The sequence below is a fragment of the Pipistrellus hanaki genome, assembly GCF_964339955.1.
Source record: "Pipistrellus hanaki genome assembly, chromosome: 5".
Lineage (NCBI taxonomy): Eukaryota > Metazoa > Chordata > Mammalia > Chiroptera > Vespertilionidae > Pipistrellus > Pipistrellus hanaki.
Genome location: NC_140507.1, coordinates 16,075,348 through 16,093,377, shown reverse-complemented (window position 1 = coordinate 16,093,377; position 18,030 = coordinate 16,075,348). Strand labels below are relative to the sequence as shown.

The 18,030-nt window shown below is 46.3% G+C and overlaps 1 protein-coding gene across 3 annotated transcripts in view; it reads left to right on the top strand.

The window, feature by feature from the left end:
- Positions 1 to 15,298, top strand: part of LARP1 (La ribonucleoprotein 1, translational regulator) — a 50,275-nt gene extending 34,977 nt beyond the window's left edge. The window contains exons 5-19 of one of the 3 annotated variants that reach the window (XM_084883142.1): positions 63 to 191; positions 270 to 377; positions 576 to 738; positions 1,558 to 1,702; positions 3,957 to 4,131; positions 4,257 to 4,426; positions 5,407 to 5,799; positions 6,576 to 6,699; positions 6,775 to 6,980; positions 7,431 to 7,537; positions 8,359 to 8,510; positions 10,363 to 10,507; positions 12,376 to 12,485; positions 12,653 to 12,780; positions 14,811 to 15,298. In XM_084883142.1, coding sequence (XP_084739268.1) covers positions 63 to 191; positions 270 to 377; positions 576 to 738; positions 1,558 to 1,702; positions 3,957 to 4,131; positions 4,257 to 4,426; positions 5,407 to 5,799; positions 6,576 to 6,699; positions 6,775 to 6,980; positions 7,431 to 7,537; positions 8,359 to 8,510; positions 10,363 to 10,507; positions 12,376 to 12,485; positions 12,653 to 12,780; positions 14,811 to 15,005 — 2,450 coding nt within the window. In that variant the 3' untranslated portion in view covers positions 15,006 to 15,298. Of the gene's footprint in view, positions 1 to 62; positions 192 to 269; positions 477 to 575; positions 739 to 1,557; positions 1,703 to 3,956; positions 4,132 to 4,256; positions 4,427 to 5,406; positions 5,800 to 6,575; positions 6,700 to 6,774; positions 6,981 to 7,430; positions 7,538 to 8,358; positions 8,511 to 10,362; positions 10,508 to 12,375; positions 12,486 to 12,652; positions 12,781 to 14,810 lie in introns of all 3 variants that reach the window. The other 2 variants (XM_084883141.1, XM_084883140.1) reach the window with 2 other exon arrangements.
- Positions 15,299 to 18,030: the final 2,732 nt, after the last annotated feature.

Genomic DNA, 18,030 nt, shown 5'->3' with positions numbered 1-18,030 from the left:
GGGGGTAAGGCTAGCTGGGAGGGACCTCCTTCAAGCCCTTCTGTGCTGGTGCCGTCTTCCAGGGAACAAACACAAGTGGGTCCCATTGCAAATAGACATGAAGCCTGAAGTGTCGAGAGAGAAACTGGTCTCGCGCCCTGTTCGCCCGCCAGAGCCACGACACACACCTGCCAACCGCGGGGAGATCAAAGGTATGTGCCACCTACTGTGGAGGGTCTGGTCATGGTGGTCACCTTCAGGCCTGACCCAAAGCCCTCTTCTCTTTACAGGGTCTGAGCCTGCCACCTTCGTGTCTGTGCCTGTGGCCCCCCCCACCTCAACCTGGCAACCAGAGACCAAACCGGAGCCTGCCTGGCCCGACCAGGATGAGACATCGAGTGTGAAGAGTGATGGGGCTGGTGGGGCACGGGCTTCCTTCCGCGGCCGTGGACGGGGGCGTGGTCGTGGCCGCGGACGTGGCCGGGGTGGCATTCGAAGTACGTGAGGCCCCTTTGGGCTCCGGGATGTCCCAGGGAGTGCGGCAGGGGTGGTGGGCTGAGATTGCCTCTCCCTCATGGCACCCATTTTCCCTATAGCCCATTTTGACTACCAGTTTGGCTACCGAAAGTTTGATGGTACAGAGGGTCCTCGAACCCCGAAGTATATGAACAACATTACCTACTATTTTGACAATGTCAGCAGCACTGAGCTTTACAGTGTGGACCAGGAGCTGCTCAAAGACTACATCAAGCGCCAGATGTGAGTGGATGGAGCCTTCTTTCTGGAGAGAGGAGATGGGTAGAGGTTTGTGAGCTGCCTGAGTTTGGCAGCTGGGCAGTTGCTGCCCTGGCTGGAGCTAAGAAAGATAACTTTCTCTCATCTCTTAAGCTAATTGTTCATAAAGTTATTGTTTTGTACAGCAGTGCAGTAATACCATATTTACCTTAAGAAAATGACAGGTTGCCACTAACCAAATAGATATTTAGACTACCCTCCCACCCCCTGTCCTTTTGTAATGGCTTCACTGCCAGAATGCTAGCAAACGCTTAAGTCCTCACTATTGGTGAGGCTAAATGCTTGATAGGCATTCTTTTATTTAAACCAGCAATTGTCAATTCCTCTGAGCTAGTTTTATCCCCATTTTATAGATGAGTAAACTGCCAGTGCCTTGCCCATTGTCTCACAACTAGTAAGTGACAAGACACATAGTTGAGTCCATTTCTGTCTGATTGTAAAACCTTTGCTCCTGGCCACTCTGGTGTATTTATTGTTTCTCAGTTCAGCAAGGGAGCCATACAAGGAAGTAGATCATGGCACATAGAATGTGATAGGTATTTCAGGAGCAGAGAAGAAGGGAGTTTGCCACGCATGCAAAGGGACTGAAGGGCAGGAGGAGTGGTTTGACCAAAGGTAGGGAGCCAGGAAAGAATAACATTTCTTTCAGTCCTTAAGACCCACGTATGTACACTAGGGCTACAGAGGGAAGTCAGGTTGTGTGAGGTCGCTGGGTGTGCAGCAGAACAGGAAAGGCATATTTGTAAACGATGCAGCAATCATTCCTGTTCTCCCTCGGCCTAGTGAATACTACTTCAGCGTGGACAATTTAGAGCGCGACTTCTTCCTGCGACGGAAAATGGATGCTGACGGTTTCCTTCCCATCACTCTTATTGCTTCCTTCCACCGAGTGCAGGCCCTTACCACCGACATTTCACTCATCTTTGCGGTATGTCTTCTGGGGCGGGGGTGTGTGTGTGGAGATAGTTCTGACTTTTCAAGGATGGAGTTTGGGTTAAGGCAGGAAGCCTTGGAAGAACCCCGTTTGCCTTCTGTCAACGTTCCAAGGCTTATCCAGCTTCTCTCCTTGCCTCCTCTCCCCACCCCCTTTTTTTATTATGTAATTTTCTAACAGGTTCAAAAGTGGATGATGGTATGATGAACCCACATCACCCAACCTTAGCAATTTGCAACTCATGGCCAGTCTTATTCCCTCAACCCCCCAATTTGTTTCCTTTCCCAGATTACTTTGAAGAAAGTATTAGGTAACCTGATATTTCATCCATGTTTCAGTATCTGTCTCTAAAAGATAAAGACCTGCTTAAAAAAATATAATCACAGTATCATTATCCCATGTAAAAGCATTAAAATTCTTTAAGGTCACCGAATACTTGGTCAGTTGCAAACCTCCACTTGATAAAAAAATTTCTTGCTTTAGTCAGCGTTGTTCAATGGTTAGAATGTCCACTCAAGCACCAAAGTGTCTCGAGTGTGATTGCTGGTTAAGAGAATGTACCTTGGTTACAGGTTCAAAACCCCCTCCCCCTCTCCCCCCAGGGCTCTTGCAGGAGACAACCAATTGATGTGTCTCTCTCAAATTTATGTTTCTCTTCCCTCCCTTCCTCCTACTCTCTCTAAAAATCAATGGAAAAAATATCCTTGGGTAAGGATTAATTTTTTCCTTTTAGTAGTTTATGAGACCCACATATTCTCTTAAGTTTCCCCTCCCCCCTGTTTTTCCTTATAATTTATTATTTGAATAAAATGTGCTGTATATCGCCGGGACCGGTTTGGCTCAGTGGATAGAGCGTCGGCCTGCGGACTGAAAGGTCCTAGGAGGCAGCTGGTCGATGTTTCTCTCTCATCAACGTTTCTAACTCTCTGTCCCTCTCAATTCCTCTCTGTGTAAAATAAAAAAAAAAAAAATTTAAAAATGTGCTGTATATCATATAGGACATTGTAGTCATTTAACATGTTTTATGCTCCAGAGTTTTTGTAAATTGGTAATCTAGAGGCCAGATCAGATTCAGGTTTGGGCCGTCCCCCTTGTCAATCAAGAGTTTAAATTTAGAGATAATTTGATTTTCCCTCTTGTGGTAGAAGTTTCTAATGATGATCATTGCCTATTATTTTACTGGGGATTTCAAGATGCTGATAGTCTAATTCTGTGGTCCATCTTCATGTCTTACCCTGAAGGTAACCTGATTAAATCCTTCTATTAAGAAAATAAGCACATGCTTCCATAAGTATTTGTCTCTTCCTCTTTCTTGGATGAATGGTAACATCTGACACATATATTTCTCTACTTGTTTTATGTTTTTACTTACTAGATCTAAGAGCATAGTGGTATAGAATAGAAAGAAAGATACTCTTCTATTCTTTTTATAGTTGGATATGTATCTTTTCATAGTTTTGCCAGTGTGTCTTTGGTATGAATTTCTAGAAGAATGGATGTATGCAAGGGCAAATGCATATGTAATTTTGCTAGTATTGCCTAATTCTCTTTCCATGGGTTGGGCCTTTTGCATTCTCACCAGCTGTACGCGAGAGTGCCTCTTTCCCCAGCCTCAGCAGCAGAGGATGTTGTGACATGTTGAAATGTTTTCCTCGCCCATTTAAAAGATTTTTAAAAGAAAACTTTTTTCCTCTCTCTACTCTTGACCGTTTTTCCTAGAGACAAACACCTGTAAAAGTTTACCTATGAATCTTAGAAAAATTTGTATGTTTTTATTTAAACACCAGTGGGATCTTTTGCTCAGTGACCTAGACTTGTTTTTTTTTTTTTTTTTTTTGCTCTTTCCACCTCAGCACATATGAAGCTGTTTTTACTGGGTAGTTTTCCCTTGAGTGAATGAGCCATAATTTATTTAAATTGTCTATATGGTGGCAAGTTAGACGTTTCCACATTTTTTCCTATTACACACAATGTTGCCATGAATGGCTTTCCCTGTGTATCTTATACATATTGTCACCTGTTTGTGCAAGCATTTCTCTGGGGCATATTACTGGTTATAGAATGGCAGGTGTGTTTTTCATGTTTGTGCCTCCTACGAGTTTGAAAATCTCACTTGTTTACCAGTCGTGGAAGATGGGGCCAGTGTTTTAATACTCCTACCAGCACTGGACTCATACCTGAGCTCGTGGGGGCCCAGTCATCTATCCAAGTCTTTCCTCTGCATCCTCTCTCTTTTTCTTCCCTGCAGGCCCTAAAAGACAGCAAGGTGGTGGAGATCGTTGATGAGAAAGTTCGCAGGAGGGAGGAGCCAGAAAAATGGCCTCTTCCTGGTCCCCCAATAGTGGATTATTCCCAGACCGATTTCTCTCAGCTTCTCAACTGCCCTGAGTTTGTGCCCCGCCAGCACTACCAGAAGGAGACAGGTATGCACCATGTGGGCATATGGGTGTGCCTCCCCTTACCCTTGTCCTCTGGCCAGCAGTCCTCCTTAGGGCTGTCATCAGGAGGAGGACTGGAGGGATGAGGACCTTATCTTTCCACCCTTCAGAGTCGGCGCCTGGCTCTCCTCGTGCAGTCACCCCAGTGCCAACCAAAACGGAGGAGGTCAGCAACCTAAAGACACTGCCCAAGGGCCTGTCTGCCAGCCTGCCTGACCTGGATTCAGAGAACTGGATTGAAGTGAAGAAGAGGCCTCGGCCCTCTCCAGCACGGCCCAAGGTGGGTAAGGTCTGTCCTTCACCCTGGGTCCTAGGAGCCAGGCTGGAGTGCTTGGAGGGATATTACATGGAGCTCTGAGCTCTGAAGTGCTATCAGGCAAGCTGGGGGCTTAAGGTGTAATATGAGCTGTCACCAGTAACTGCAGGAGGTTGCTGTGGCTGTTTCCATTGTCAGTGGTGACTGCCCCTCAGGACAACCCTAGCTGCATGCATTCTGAGTGGCATCCTTTACAGGAGGAGATCATGTAGCTTCTGGCAGCGGTATTCCAAGTTTCTTGCTGCTTGCTGTTCTTTTTGTCCTGTATAAATCCCTGGGGCTGCATTTTAAGTGCTTTTCCCTGAATTTTTCCTCATGGCACCTGTATAAGTCCCCTAGGCCCTCAGAAGAGGGAAGACCGAGAGCCTGTATATAGAGTTGGTCTATGGACTAGAACACAGGTCTCCTGTGTTGGTCAGTGACTTTGGGATCCTTGTTTAATATCTCAGGGCTGTAGCTTCCTTTCCCCAACTTCACATGAAGGAGGGATCTGACTGCTGTAGAAAGAGAAAAGCAAGCCAAAACCGGTTTGGCTCAATGGATAGAGCGTCGGCTTGGGGACTGAAGGGACCCGGGTTCGATTCCGGTCAAGGGCATGTACCTTGGTTGTGGGCATATCTCCAGTAGGGGTTGTGCAAGAGGCAGTTGATCGATGACTCTCTCTCATCGATGTTTCTAACTATCTCTCTCCCTTCCTCTCTGTACAAAATCAATAAAATATATTTTAAAAAAAAGAAAGAAAGAAAGAAAGAGAAAAGCAATATATGAATAGTACAAATTGAGTCCACTGTTAGAGAAGTGTTTCATTCTCAGATTGAAATTGCTGTTCCCCTTTCCAGGAGCAGACTTTTGCTCCATCCACTTACCTCCCTACCCCCCTACCCTCTTTGGCTTGGGGACCAACACCCTGGTGACTCTTTCCCCTCGATTTGTTCTTGTGGTAGAAGTCAGAGGAGCCCAGGTTAGTCCACCAGACCTCTGTGCCTCAGCAACTGCCCTCTCAGCAGCTGATGTCCAAGGATCAGGATGAGCAAGAGGAACTGGATTTCCTGTTTGACGAGGAGATGGAGCAGATGGATGGACGGAAGAACACCTTTACCGCCTGGTCTGATGAGGACTCTGACTATGAAATTGATGACCGGGATGTCAACAAGATCCTCATTGTCACTCAGACGCCACCTTACATGCGCCGGCACCCAGGGGGGGACCGCACAGGCAACCACACCTCCCGTGCCAAGATGAGCGCTGAGCTGGCCAAGATTATTAACGATGGACTCAACTACTATGAGCAGGACCTGTGGGCTTCAAAGTTCGAGCCTGAGTACTCCCAGATCAAGGTAAGTTTGAACAAAGCAGTGAGGGTGGGGCCTAGGTGCCAATAGCTAATGGGGGAAAGAAAGCTAATTAGCTACGTGACCTTGGGCACAGAATCTCAGTGTTCTCAATAAGAAAGGAGGTGATAATTGATACCTGACTGAGACATTGACGTTAAACACTTTGTAAACTCTGCCAATGTGTGGGATGGTTACTGTGCCACCTGAACATCCATATTTAATGTCATAACAGTCAGCTAGACACTTCTGTGGGAAATAGAATAAGGACTAGGTTGTCATTTTTATTCTTAAATATTTAGGCAGTTGTAAAACTTTAAAAGCCTTTAAAGGAGTTTACTTTGGATTTGGAAGATGGAGAAAAGATAGATCTTTTTAAAATCATTGCTGCTTGGAAATAGTCAAAACCTCTGTTGTAGTTTTGACAGAGTGGATATATGGTGAGCCCATGTGGTGAGTAGCAGTGTGTTTAGTGGTGAGGGGAGAGTAGCAGTAGGAGATTCGGGGGAGTCTGCATTGAGTTCCTGGGGAGCTGGAGTACTGATCTGTCTTGTTGCACATAGGCCTGGGCAAGTACTAGCCCCTTCTGGGTTAGCACACTTGTGCCCAGGTAACTGGGGTTGAGGAATGGTGAGGGAGCAGCTGAGAGCCTGGGGACCAGAATTCCACGTATGTGGACGTGGGAGCTGCCCTCTCCAGCTTCCTGCATGTCTTGATTCCTAAACAGGCTAGGGCAGTCCTCTTACTAACATCCTTCCCCACCCATCTCGTATCCTCTGCAGCAAGAAGTCGAGAACTTCAAGAAAGTCAACATGATCAGCCGGGAGCAGTTTGACACACTAACCCCTGAGCCCCCTGTGGATCCCAACCAGGAGGTCCCTCCTGGACCACCCCGATTCCAACAAGGTGAGGAGTGACACGGGTCCCTGGCCTGGGTTGGAAGTTCTAGTCACGGTTTGCTGACCCGCTCTGCCTCTGCAGTTCCCACTGACGCCCTGGCCAACAAGTTGTTTGGTGCTCCTGAGCCTTCTACCATTGCCCGCTCTCTACCAACCACTGTCCCAGAGTCGCCAAACTACCGCAATGCCAGGACCCCCCGCACTCCCCGGACACCGCAGCTCAAAGATTCAAGCCAGACGTCACGGTTTTACCCAGTGGTGAAGGAAGGACGGACCCTAGATGCCAAGGTGAGGCGCTCCAGCCTGGCTACTAGGAGTCTTAGACCCACTCTACTGCATCCCAGTGCTTCTCTCTCCCGCCTTGTCTAGACCACGAGAGTGCCAAATCCCCCACCTGCTCTGTGCTTAGGCTGGTGGGTCCATCCTGGGGCTGAGTGACCACATCTACAAAATGAATTCTATGGGAATGGTGGCCCCATGGACCATGATAAGATCCAAGGAGGACTGACCAGGTGCAGGTCCTTGGGCAAATTACTTCGCTCCCAAGCCTCAACTTCTTTCGTGAAATAGGCATATCAGCTTCTAACTGTGGATGTTGTGAGAGAATAGATTTGAAAATGATTTGTAAACGGTGTGATGACACACGCATGAGGGGAATCTTAATACTACAAAATGCTTGATGCTCCTCACATTTGTATGAATACAATTAATAACAAGTTCCTGGACTGACCTTTACAGATGCCTCGGAAAAGGAAGACAAGACACAGCTCCAACCCACCCTTGGAGAGTCATGTGGGCTGGGTGATGGATTCCCGAGAGCACAGGCCCCGGACTTCTTCCATCAGGTGCGTGGCTGTGGGGAGGAGAGACCAGGTTGACTGAGGTGGGTGGAAGCGCCATAAGATCAATGGGACCAAGAATCTCTTTGGTAAGAAAATGAAAGAAAGGGACCTTCATCTAAATAAAAAAAAGCCATGAGTAGTCTAGAAAGCTTCATCCCAGGCCTGGGAAGAGGAAGGCTTCTTTCTGAAGCAGTGGGTCACACCGCATGGAACCAGGTTCTGAGAGAGCACTTGAGTTGTCTTCAAAGGAGAATATTTGCTGCCTACATCAGAATAGCCATGTAGTTGAATAAAGATACAAATTCCTGGGCTGGGCTGACGTTAGGGCCCAGCTTCCTTTTTATTTATTTTTAGTAAAACAGCCCCAGTATTTTCTGTTCCAAAGCCAGGATTGAGAGCTACTGGTCTGTATTCTTATTTCCTGCAAAGATGGTACAGGACTGAAAGTAGACATGGTTTTCAAAAAAATAGAGGTGGATTAACCCATTATAGCTCAGAATGGGAAGGTAAAGGTTAATTCAGGATAAATAAATGGTTAAATAAAGGCTCGGGTTTGGGCATTGTGCAGATTTCAGCCTTTAAATAGCTTCATGACCTGGGATGAGTGTCTCAGTCTCTGTGAACCTAAGTGACCTCTTTGTAAAGATACAAAGAGCAAGTCATTTATATAAGTCGGGGGCCTAACACAGTAACTGGACCTCCTTGTTTGTTGCCCTGTGAGAGGCTAGATCTTGGCTAAAGGAAGAAACTAGAGGGGCCCCTGCTAACCTGATGGCCCTCTGCTCTGCCCATGGTGACACTTATCTCTTTTGTTGCCTCTGTAGCTCCAGCCCCTCAGAAGGGACGCCTACGGTTGGCAGCTATGGCTGCACCCCTCAGTCGCTGCCCAAGTTTCAGCATCCTTCCCATGAGCTGCTCAAGGAAAATGGCTTCACACAACACGTCTACCACAAGTATCGTAGGCGCTGCCTTAATGGTAAGAAGCACGGGGAAGGCGATGAGCCTCTGGGGCTGCTATTTAGAACCAGAGTATAAGTACTGATGGACTAGGTCAGCGGCCGCCAACTGGTGGTCCGTGAGTCCGAAAGGTTGGCGACCGCTGGACTATGTGACTATTCTCTCTGATCTCAAAACAAGAAGCAGGTGACATTATAGCAAGAAGGAATGAAATAGACTCAGGCAGAGTGGTTTTGGAATATAGGAAGCTAAAAGAATTTGGTACTCAGAACATGCTTGCTCCTTGTTCTTCCTCTATTGATATAAAAACTATAAAGAGTTTTCCTATTTCTGTTAAGACTACCAACTCGGCCATTGTCCAGTGTGGTCCACTGTCCATCTCCAAAGGTGTGTGTGAGGCACCATATATTCTTGAGAACAGGTTGTCTGACGATGGCCTGGGCCAAATCCAGCCAGCAGCCTGTTTCTAAGAGTAGTTTTTACATTTTTAAGGGGTTCTGGGTAAAAAAGAATTTATAATAGAACCCATTTGTGACTGCAATGCCTAAAATATTTACTCTGTGACCCTTCACAAAAGAAAGTTTGCTAACCTTCCTTTAGAGTCTAGACAATAGTCTACAGAAAGACCCGCTCCAGGTGCTCTCCTGAGTTTCTTTTTATAACAAAAATGAGGTACCTTTTAACTGTAGGTTTCTGTCGGGTTAGTTGTCAAGTGCTCAAAACCAGTCTTAATATTGTAATTATTGCCCTAACCGGTTTCTCCACGTCCTCCCAACATTTGTTATTGTCTGTCTTTATCATAGCTATCCTGGTAGATACAAAGTGATGCTTCCCTGTGGCTTTGATAGACATTTCCCTGATAGCTAATAGTGTTGAATAATTTCCATGTTGGCCATATTTATATCTTCTTTGGAAAATTGTTTATTCAGAACCTTTATTTATTTTTTTTTTCTCTAGTTGCTTGTGCTTTGGTGTTGTGTATTGTTTTTATTATTAGCACTTAGTACTTGTTAATATTGTAGGGCTCCTGAAATAATGGTAATAAGTATAAAGAATATATGCCGAAACCGGTTTGGCTTATTGGATAGAGCATCAGCCTGTGGACTGAAAGGTCCCGGGTTCGATTCCGGTCAAGGGCATGTACCTGGGTTGCGGGCACATCCCCGGTGGGAGGTGTGCAAGAGGCAGCTGATTGATGTTTCTTTCATCGATGTCTCTAACTCTCTATCCCTCTCCTTTCCTCTCTGTAAAAAAAATCAATAAAATATACTTTTTTTAAAAAAAGAATATAACTTGTTGGCATGTACAAATGATTTGTTTGCACCTTTGTTCTAACTGCACTTGAGCCCAATACTTTTTTTTTTTTTAATTAATGTACTGTAATGGTACCTTTTTTTTTTTTTTTTTAATATATTTTATTGATTTTGTACAGAGAGGAAGGGAGAGAGATAGAGAGTTAGAAACATCGATGAGAGAGAGTCATCGATCAGCTGCCTCTTGCACACCCCCTACCGGGGATATGCCCGCAACCAAGGCACATGCCCTTGACCGGAATCGAACCCGGGTCCCTTCAGTCCCCAAGCCGACGCTCTATCCATTGAGCCAAACCGGTCCCGGCTGAGCCCAATACTTTTTGAGGTGAAGAGCTAGACCGGGGTTCTGGTTCAGAAGTTCCTGCCCACCTGCTTCTGGTGAGGCCTAGAACCAGAGTCCAGCAGCAGGGCCTGACAGAGTAGTTAGTGCTCCATAAAGACCTCCTGAAAGACCAACCGGGCAAGTGATGAGCAAGGTCCTTACGCTCTCGGATCCATCTGTCCCCTGAAGCACCTGCAGCCTGGTCCTGACAAGTCTTTCCTTCTTTCCCCCATTAGAGCGGAAACGCTTGGGCATTGGCCAATCTCAGGAGATGAACACTCTCTTTCGGTTTTGGTCCTTCTTCCTCCGAGATCACTTTAACAAAAAGATGTATGAGGAGTTCAAGCAGCTGTCTCTGGAGGATGCCAAAGAAGGCTACAGGTGAGCGGGATTGGGGTGGGGCTCTGGCTCGTGGTTGGCAGGTGGTTAGAGGTCCCTGATGGGTCTGCTTCCAGAATATAACTGGAGATCTCTTATATGTATACTTCATATTCTTTATTTAAAATGTTATTTTTGGATGAGTAATATATTCACATGCTTCAAAATTCAAAGAGGCAGGTTTGGCTCGGTGAATAGAGTATATATATATATGCCTGCGGACTGAAGGGTCCCAGGTTCTATTCCAGTCAAGGGCACATGCCTGGGTAGCAGGCTCCGTCCTCAGTGGGGGGTGTGCAGGAGGCAGCCAATCAATGATTCTCTCCCATCATTGATGTTTCTATCTCTCCCTCTCCCTTCCTCTCAGAAATCAATACAAATATATATATATTTTTTAATTCAAAGAGTTCAAAAATTATATAGTAATAAGCCTCCTAACTTTCTCCTTCCAAATATTTCATTTTCCCAGAGTCAATCAGGATTGTTAGAATCTTAAGGGTTTTTCCAGAAAATATTCTGCCTACATAAGCAAGGACCTATGCAGTGTCTCCTATCCCCTTGTTTACACAGAAGATGATCTCTATTATATATGCTCTTGCACCTTGATGTTCCACTTAATGCTATATTTTGAAGATCATTCCATATCCATCCATAAATAACGTTCTTATTCCTTTTATAGTCTGTATAGTATTACACTGAATGGATGTACTGTAATTTATTTAACCAGTCTCCTACTGATAGATTCTTACATTGTTTTCAATGTTTTACTATCTTGAAAACTTTAGACTTTTCTCTATTTTTCCCAAGTAAAATGTGTTCTCTAAGCAATTTGAAAAGGACAGAAATGCTTAAAGAAGCTGGTGGCAAAAATGACTCAGTCTGGTGTTAAAGCTCTGCCATATTTCATGTCTTTTAGATCATCCTGTGAATGCCTTCTTGTTTCTTCCTTATCATTAATAAGCATAACCATTTTTCCATGTTGTTAAAATAATTGACCTTTTGGCCTTCTTACAGAAGTTACATGTTTTTGCTTGAAAGTTTAGAAAATATAGATAAGATCACTTGGAAAAGTTCCAACTTCCGAAGATAATAAGTGTTAGCATATTTAAGTGTATGTCCTTTTAACTTTGTGTGCATACATAGATGTAAAGTTGACATATTTGTTTTAAAAAATGGGCTCATTCTATATATAACACTTTGAAATGTGTATTTTCCACTTGACACTATCTCAAGCATTTGTCAGTATGAGTGAATATTTACATTGTAATTTTTAATAGCGTATATTATTCTGTCGAACAGATTTATCATGTTTTTCTTAACCACTTCTCTGTTCTTAGACATGTAGATTTTGTTGAATAATTCTGCTATGAACAGTTTTGGTATATCTATAAAATCTAAATCTGCATCTTTGGCCATTTCCCTGACATGTTCCTACAATTGGAATACCTGAGACAGATAAATGAACAGACCTACTAATTGGCATAGTCAGATGGCTTTGCAGAAAGCGTATCCCAGGTATTGGCAAGCTTTTCCTGAAAGAGGACAGACAATAAATATTTGATGCTTCGTGATCTCCGCTGCAACTACACAGCTCTGCTGTTACAGAAGAAAGCAGGCAGTGACATTCCACAAATGAATTGGAGTAAACCAAGGGTGCAGTTTGGGGTGCTGTTCATTTGGCCAGTTTGCTGACCCCTGGCAGACAGTTAAAATTTAATATTGGAGCCACTTAGACTAGCAAGAACTCACCATTTCCTTGATAATCCATTGTGTTCAAACTCTTTCCCTGTTCATCTATTATGAGGGTTCATTTCTCTTTTTTAAGAAGAAGAAACTGAGTCCTGATTTCACTGATTTGTGTTTTCCCATAGATATGGTTTGGAGTGCCTTTTCCGATACTACAGTTATGGCCTGGAAAAGAAGTTCCGGCTGGACATATTTAAGGATTTTCAGGAGGAAACCGTGAAAGACTATGAAGCCGGTGAGAGCCAGAGTTGGAGCCCTGTGAGCCCTGGTCATCTAGGCCTTCTTCCCCTCACTCCCCAGTTTGACGTGGGTCTGTCACATCACACTTCACTCCTCCGAGCCTCTCAACCACACCAGCCCAGCTTCTCTCTACCTCTCTACCTTTCTCCTCTTTCCCTACAGGTCAGCTCTATGGGCTGGAGAAATTCTGGGCCTTCTTGAAATATTCCAAAGCCAAAAATTTGGACATTGACCCCAAACTTCAAGAATACCTCGGCAAATTCCGACGTCTCGAAGACTTCCGAGTGGATGTGAGTACAGTTCTCTCTCATTCTGGGTTGTCCTGGAAGAACACTGGATGGAGGTCAGGGAACCTGGGTTCTTGATCCAGTTCTGTTGTGCCCAGGGATACAACCCGCAAGTTTGGGCCTCGTGTCTTCTTCTGTAAAATCCAGGGTGAGAAGTGGACAATGAAGGCTAATTGGAAGGGGCTATATGGTTGCTCTTCCCAGAATTGGCTAAATTGTCATAATGCCCTTTCCATTTTTAAAAATATATATATTTTATTGATTTTTTTACAGAGAGGAAGAGAGAGGGACAGAGAGTTAGAAACATCGATGATGGCGGGGGGGGGGGGGAGAGGAACATTTGTAATAATGTGAACAATAAAACCTTATTTTAAAAAAGAAAAAGAAAAAAAAAAAGAAACATCCATGAGAGAGAATCATCGATCAGCTGCCTCTTGCACACCCCCTACTGGGGATGTGCCCGCAACCAAGGTACGTGCCCTTGACCGGAATCGAACCTGGGACCTTTCAGTCCCAAAGCCGACTCTCTATCCACTGAGCCAAACCGGTTTCGGCATGCCCTTTCCATTTTATCTCACAACCCTCCTTGTTACTGTGCCCTATTTGATGGTGATGGGTATCCAAGATGAAATGTTTTTGCTCCTTCTGGAAGAGGCGATTTCTAACCCCAGAAGTTTATAAATTACGTTCAGTTTTTTCTCTACCTCACCCCAGCTCCCCTGTCTGTCTGTTTATTTGAGAGAGAAACATAGATGTGGAAGAGAAATATTGATTGGTTGGCTTCCCAAATTGGGATCAAATCCACCACTGTTCAGAGTGCAGGAAGACTGCTCCAACTAACTGAGCCACGTGGAACACTAAGTCAACAGTGACATCTAGTGGTGAATTATGGTTATCACTACTAGGTTTTTCAAGGAGAGGTGGTGGTGGAGTTAATTGAATGTCTCTGTGCAAGGTGCTTCAGAGACTCCAGCAATGAGTGAAAGGCTTTGTCCTTCAAATAGTTAATAATGTAGTAGGGATATGGCAGTTATTTTATTCTATTAAGACCTCTTAGGAAAAATGCAAGTAGAAGTAAAGAGCAATAATAGTTTATATTTTATTTTTTAAATTACCATTGATTGAGTGCTTACTATGTGCTGGACAGTTCACATTATCATTTAACCTTGACAAAGTGGTGCAGTAGGCAAAGTTTATTGTTACCCCAGTAAAGGGTAACAAGGTAAACGGAAGCCCATGGCCATCCAGTGAGACATTAGCTGTACTGTCTAGGTTTCCCAAGATTGGAGATGAGTAGGGTTTTTGTTTGTTTGTTTTGGTTTTTTCATCCTTAAGTGCACTCCCTCCTATTTGGGGATGGGGGGGACATGTGCGGAGAACCCTTTAATAGGGAGACCAGTTATGGTGGAACAAGATGAGCTCAGCTTTGGCACCCAGAAAGGAAAGGAAACCTCCACCTCATCATGGTCACAAGACCTTTGGCAGTGGTGTAGCCAGACTGGAGCATGGTCTGACTCTTAGAGCAGTGTCCTGTTTAGACCTTGGAAGGACAAGGCAGTCTCCATGAGCCTCTGGGCCTTCTGATCAGAGACGTCTCAGCCTGTTGCATTCCATGAGTCATCTCCTGAGCAGTGACCCCTTCCCATAACCGGAACAGGAACTCCTGTGGATAAAAACCTGGGCCTCGGATAGTACGTGGGTCCAGTCCATATTTTGTCTTCACCGATTACCAGCTTTGGGACCCTGGGCGAAATATTTTTCTGTGCTTCAGTGTCCTCTTGTATAGTATCGATGATCTGTACCCAGGTCTGCATCCAAGGGTGGTGCAGACCCATGACTTAGTACATAAAATAGCACGGTGCTTGGCGTCCTAGCATGGAGACATTCTCAGTAAAACTAGTAATTTATTTTTAGGGTTAACCCTGTTCATTACCTGCATAACATTTGGAGGTGGGAAATAGGAGTGCCCTGTACAGCCCTGGCAGGGACGGGTAGTGCCTCCTAATCACCTGTGATTCCCTCTTCTGTTACAGCCCCCCATGGGTGAAGAGGGCAACCACAAGCGACACCCAGTAGCAGCAGGAGGTGGCGGCAGTGAGGGCAGGAAGCGGTGCCCCTCCCAGTCTTCCAGCAGGCCCACCACCGTGATCAGCCAACCCCCCACACCGCCCGCTGGCCAGCCCATCCGGGAAGATGCCAAATGGATAACCCAGCACTCAGCACACTGACTTTGGGGAAGTGAAAAACCCCTTGGCCCTGGGAGTTTGGGGGGAAGGGGGATGTTCAAGAGTCCATGGGGCACCCAGTCCCAGGAGAGGGGACAGAGAAGGGACAGGCCTCTAGTCATTAGGATGGGCCTTTGTGCTGAGTACACCTTTGGGGCTATCAGAGGTAACCCTGGGCAGGAGCCTCCACACATTCCCTTCCCCCTCCTCTCTCCATGACGTCTTCACATCCTAGCTTCTTCTAAGGGGGGAGGGAACAGGGGAGATTTTATATATATATATATATATATATATATATATATATATATATATATATATATATATATACATATACATATATATATATCAAGTTTTAAATTATTGATAGTTCATTTGGATTACCAAATCACTCTGTAGCCCTGCCCACGGCTGATAGGCCGCAGCCCTGGTCCCCATCCCACAGCCTCCTGCTCCCCCTCAAGCCAACTATGCAGCCCACAAGAAGGCCCTGTGGGCCCCATTGCCCAGCACTGTCCCGTTGAAGGCTCTGCAGCGCCCCTGGGCCCCACGAGCACCGGCCCGTTATCGTCGGGCTTGCCATCACCACGTTCTCCCTGCTGCCCCATGCCCTTCCGCCATCTTCCGGGAGAAGGAAACCAAAGGATCTAAAAGTGGTGGGGGAGGTTTGGCCTCTCCTACTCCCCTCTCCCCGTACCCCTTACTCCCCAGCCCAGAGAGACGCTGCTCATACCAGAAAAGACTATTGAAAGATGATTTATTTTATTTTTCTCTGACCTTATCATCCTTGGGGAAGAAGGAAAAAAAAAAAAAATGACAAAACCGACCATAAAAGACCAAAAAAAGAAAATCAGAAAACCCCCACCTAATCCACAGCAAGTGATGTTTTTCTCCTACCCTTGGAATTTGTTTGTTTTGTTCTTTGAAATAATATTTTTTTAAAAGTTGCCTTATTGTGGAGCAGGAATCTGAAATACCCAAATGCCTGTTTTCCTCGGTGGAGTCCACTCAGAGCTCTCACCTTCTCTGGATGTGCCTGGGCTGGATTGACTAGACTCTTCCTCTGGACTGAATTGCATGTACAGTGCCTCCTGCCTTGGAGGCAAGAGAGTTGGGGGTGGCTCGGATGAGAGCCATGCCCGAATATCCCTGCTGTTGCATCGTTTGAAGCTGATGTCCTGTGTCTACACTGCTGCCACTGTCGTGTCCTCGCTCTGCTTGCTGTTGCCTCACACTAGGCCCTGTCCCTGCTGTGATACCCTTCATCCTACCCTTGGAACCCCAAGGCCAAGTTTGCTTCAAACTGTTGGAGAAGAGCGTTGGCCTGGATCTGGGACAAACACGTCCTCAGCTTGACCATCTCCTCACTTCAGAGGGGAAAGGTGAACACCTGGCAGCTGAGGTTTGGAAGTGTTTCTTATGTTGAGACCTCAAGGAGGCTTTGTCTCAAAAGGTGGAGAAAAATGCCGTTCTCCTCCCTTGGGTCTGGTGGGGTCTCCCCATCTTGCATTCCCCTCTGCAAGCCATCTCTGCCCAGCCTCCAATCGACCCTGCCTGGGAACAGGGGACGAGGAGGAGTTGAAGGCTGGGGAGAACCCTGCCAGTTGGAGAAGCCCCATGGCAGGAAGGTATATGTGGACATAGAGTATACCTGACTTCTCCGGCCACTGACTGCGTGGGTTGGGCTGTGAAGCAATGGAATGGCTGGAGTCTACAGGCACTGGGAGGTGGGAGGTGGGAGGTGGGAGGTGGGGGTGAGGAAGGACTGACCCACACGGACTGGACTGGGTGTGGGATGACAGTGCATCCACCCCCAGTGGGGACCAGGCAGCACTGAAAAGTTTGTGGTAATTTGCTCAGTTGCTGACACTTTCTTGGCCCTTTTTTCCAACTCCCTCTGTTGGGCCCAAAGGTTGGGAGTAGGGGGCAGTACCCCAGGGCTTGCCTCTGTCTTGGGCACGTCGTTGCTTTTGGCCTGCCCCCTCATCTCTGCCCTCCCAGTGGTCGGTATGTTGGGAAACCCATCTCAGTTCCTGTGACCCAGTTGTCTCCAAAGCCACGGATGAGTGTCTGATCTCTGCTCTGACAGCGGGGTCTGCAGCCTTCCCTGCCCTGTCCGGTGCCCGCCCTGTGTTGTACCAGACACGACGTCTGCACCCCTGCCTCCTCTGCTGTATCTCCCTTTGCTTCAGGTTGCGCAGCCCTGTACTGTATCCAGCACCACAGAAACCTCAGTGTTTGTCCTCTGCTGGGTTTGGGGCACAAGGAAGCTGGGGTGTGGGGACAGGCTGTTCTGATAGTTTATTCCCAGGCCAGGGGCTGCCATCTTCTCCTGATCCCTCCCCACGGACACCCCAGAAAGAGGAAGCCCCTTTGAGGTGAGGACTTCATCTCAACGTAGGCTGAGGATGGGGAGAAAGGAGACTTTTTTCTTTTTCCTTTTTTCTTCCTTTTTTTTTTTTTTTTTTTTTTTTTTTTGTAACATATTAGGAGTTGATGTTGCAAAGAGTAGTTTACATCTTCACTTTCTGAAGACACTTGAATTTAGGACCGACGTATCTGTGACAAGCATGCCAGGAGTGGCAGGGGCCATCAGGGCTTGCCACTTCACACCCACCATCCTCTCATGGGGATCCAAGATCTGAGACACAAAGCAACAGCCTGCCCAGATCCTTCCGTTCATCCTGTATCCTCCCAGGATTGGTCCATGCCAACACACCCTTTGTGTGTCAGCCCTGCCCGGGGCAGGTTCTCACCCTCTCCTGAACCTGGGTACAGGTGCACTACCAGCAGAGCGGGGCTGCCAGCCGAGCCCCAGCCTGGACTCGGGCTCAGATCAAGATGCTGAGCCCCATGTCAAAGTTGTGTTCTGTTTTGTTCATTTGTAGCTTCCCTTCCCCCTTTCCTGGCGATTGATTTTGGAAAAGAGAGTAAGCTGCTCAGAAGGCCCTAGAAATGGGGAGAGGGGCAAGGAAGGCAACTAGGGTTGGGGTTTTTGCCAAAAGCCTGGTAGAGTAGTCTGGATCATCTG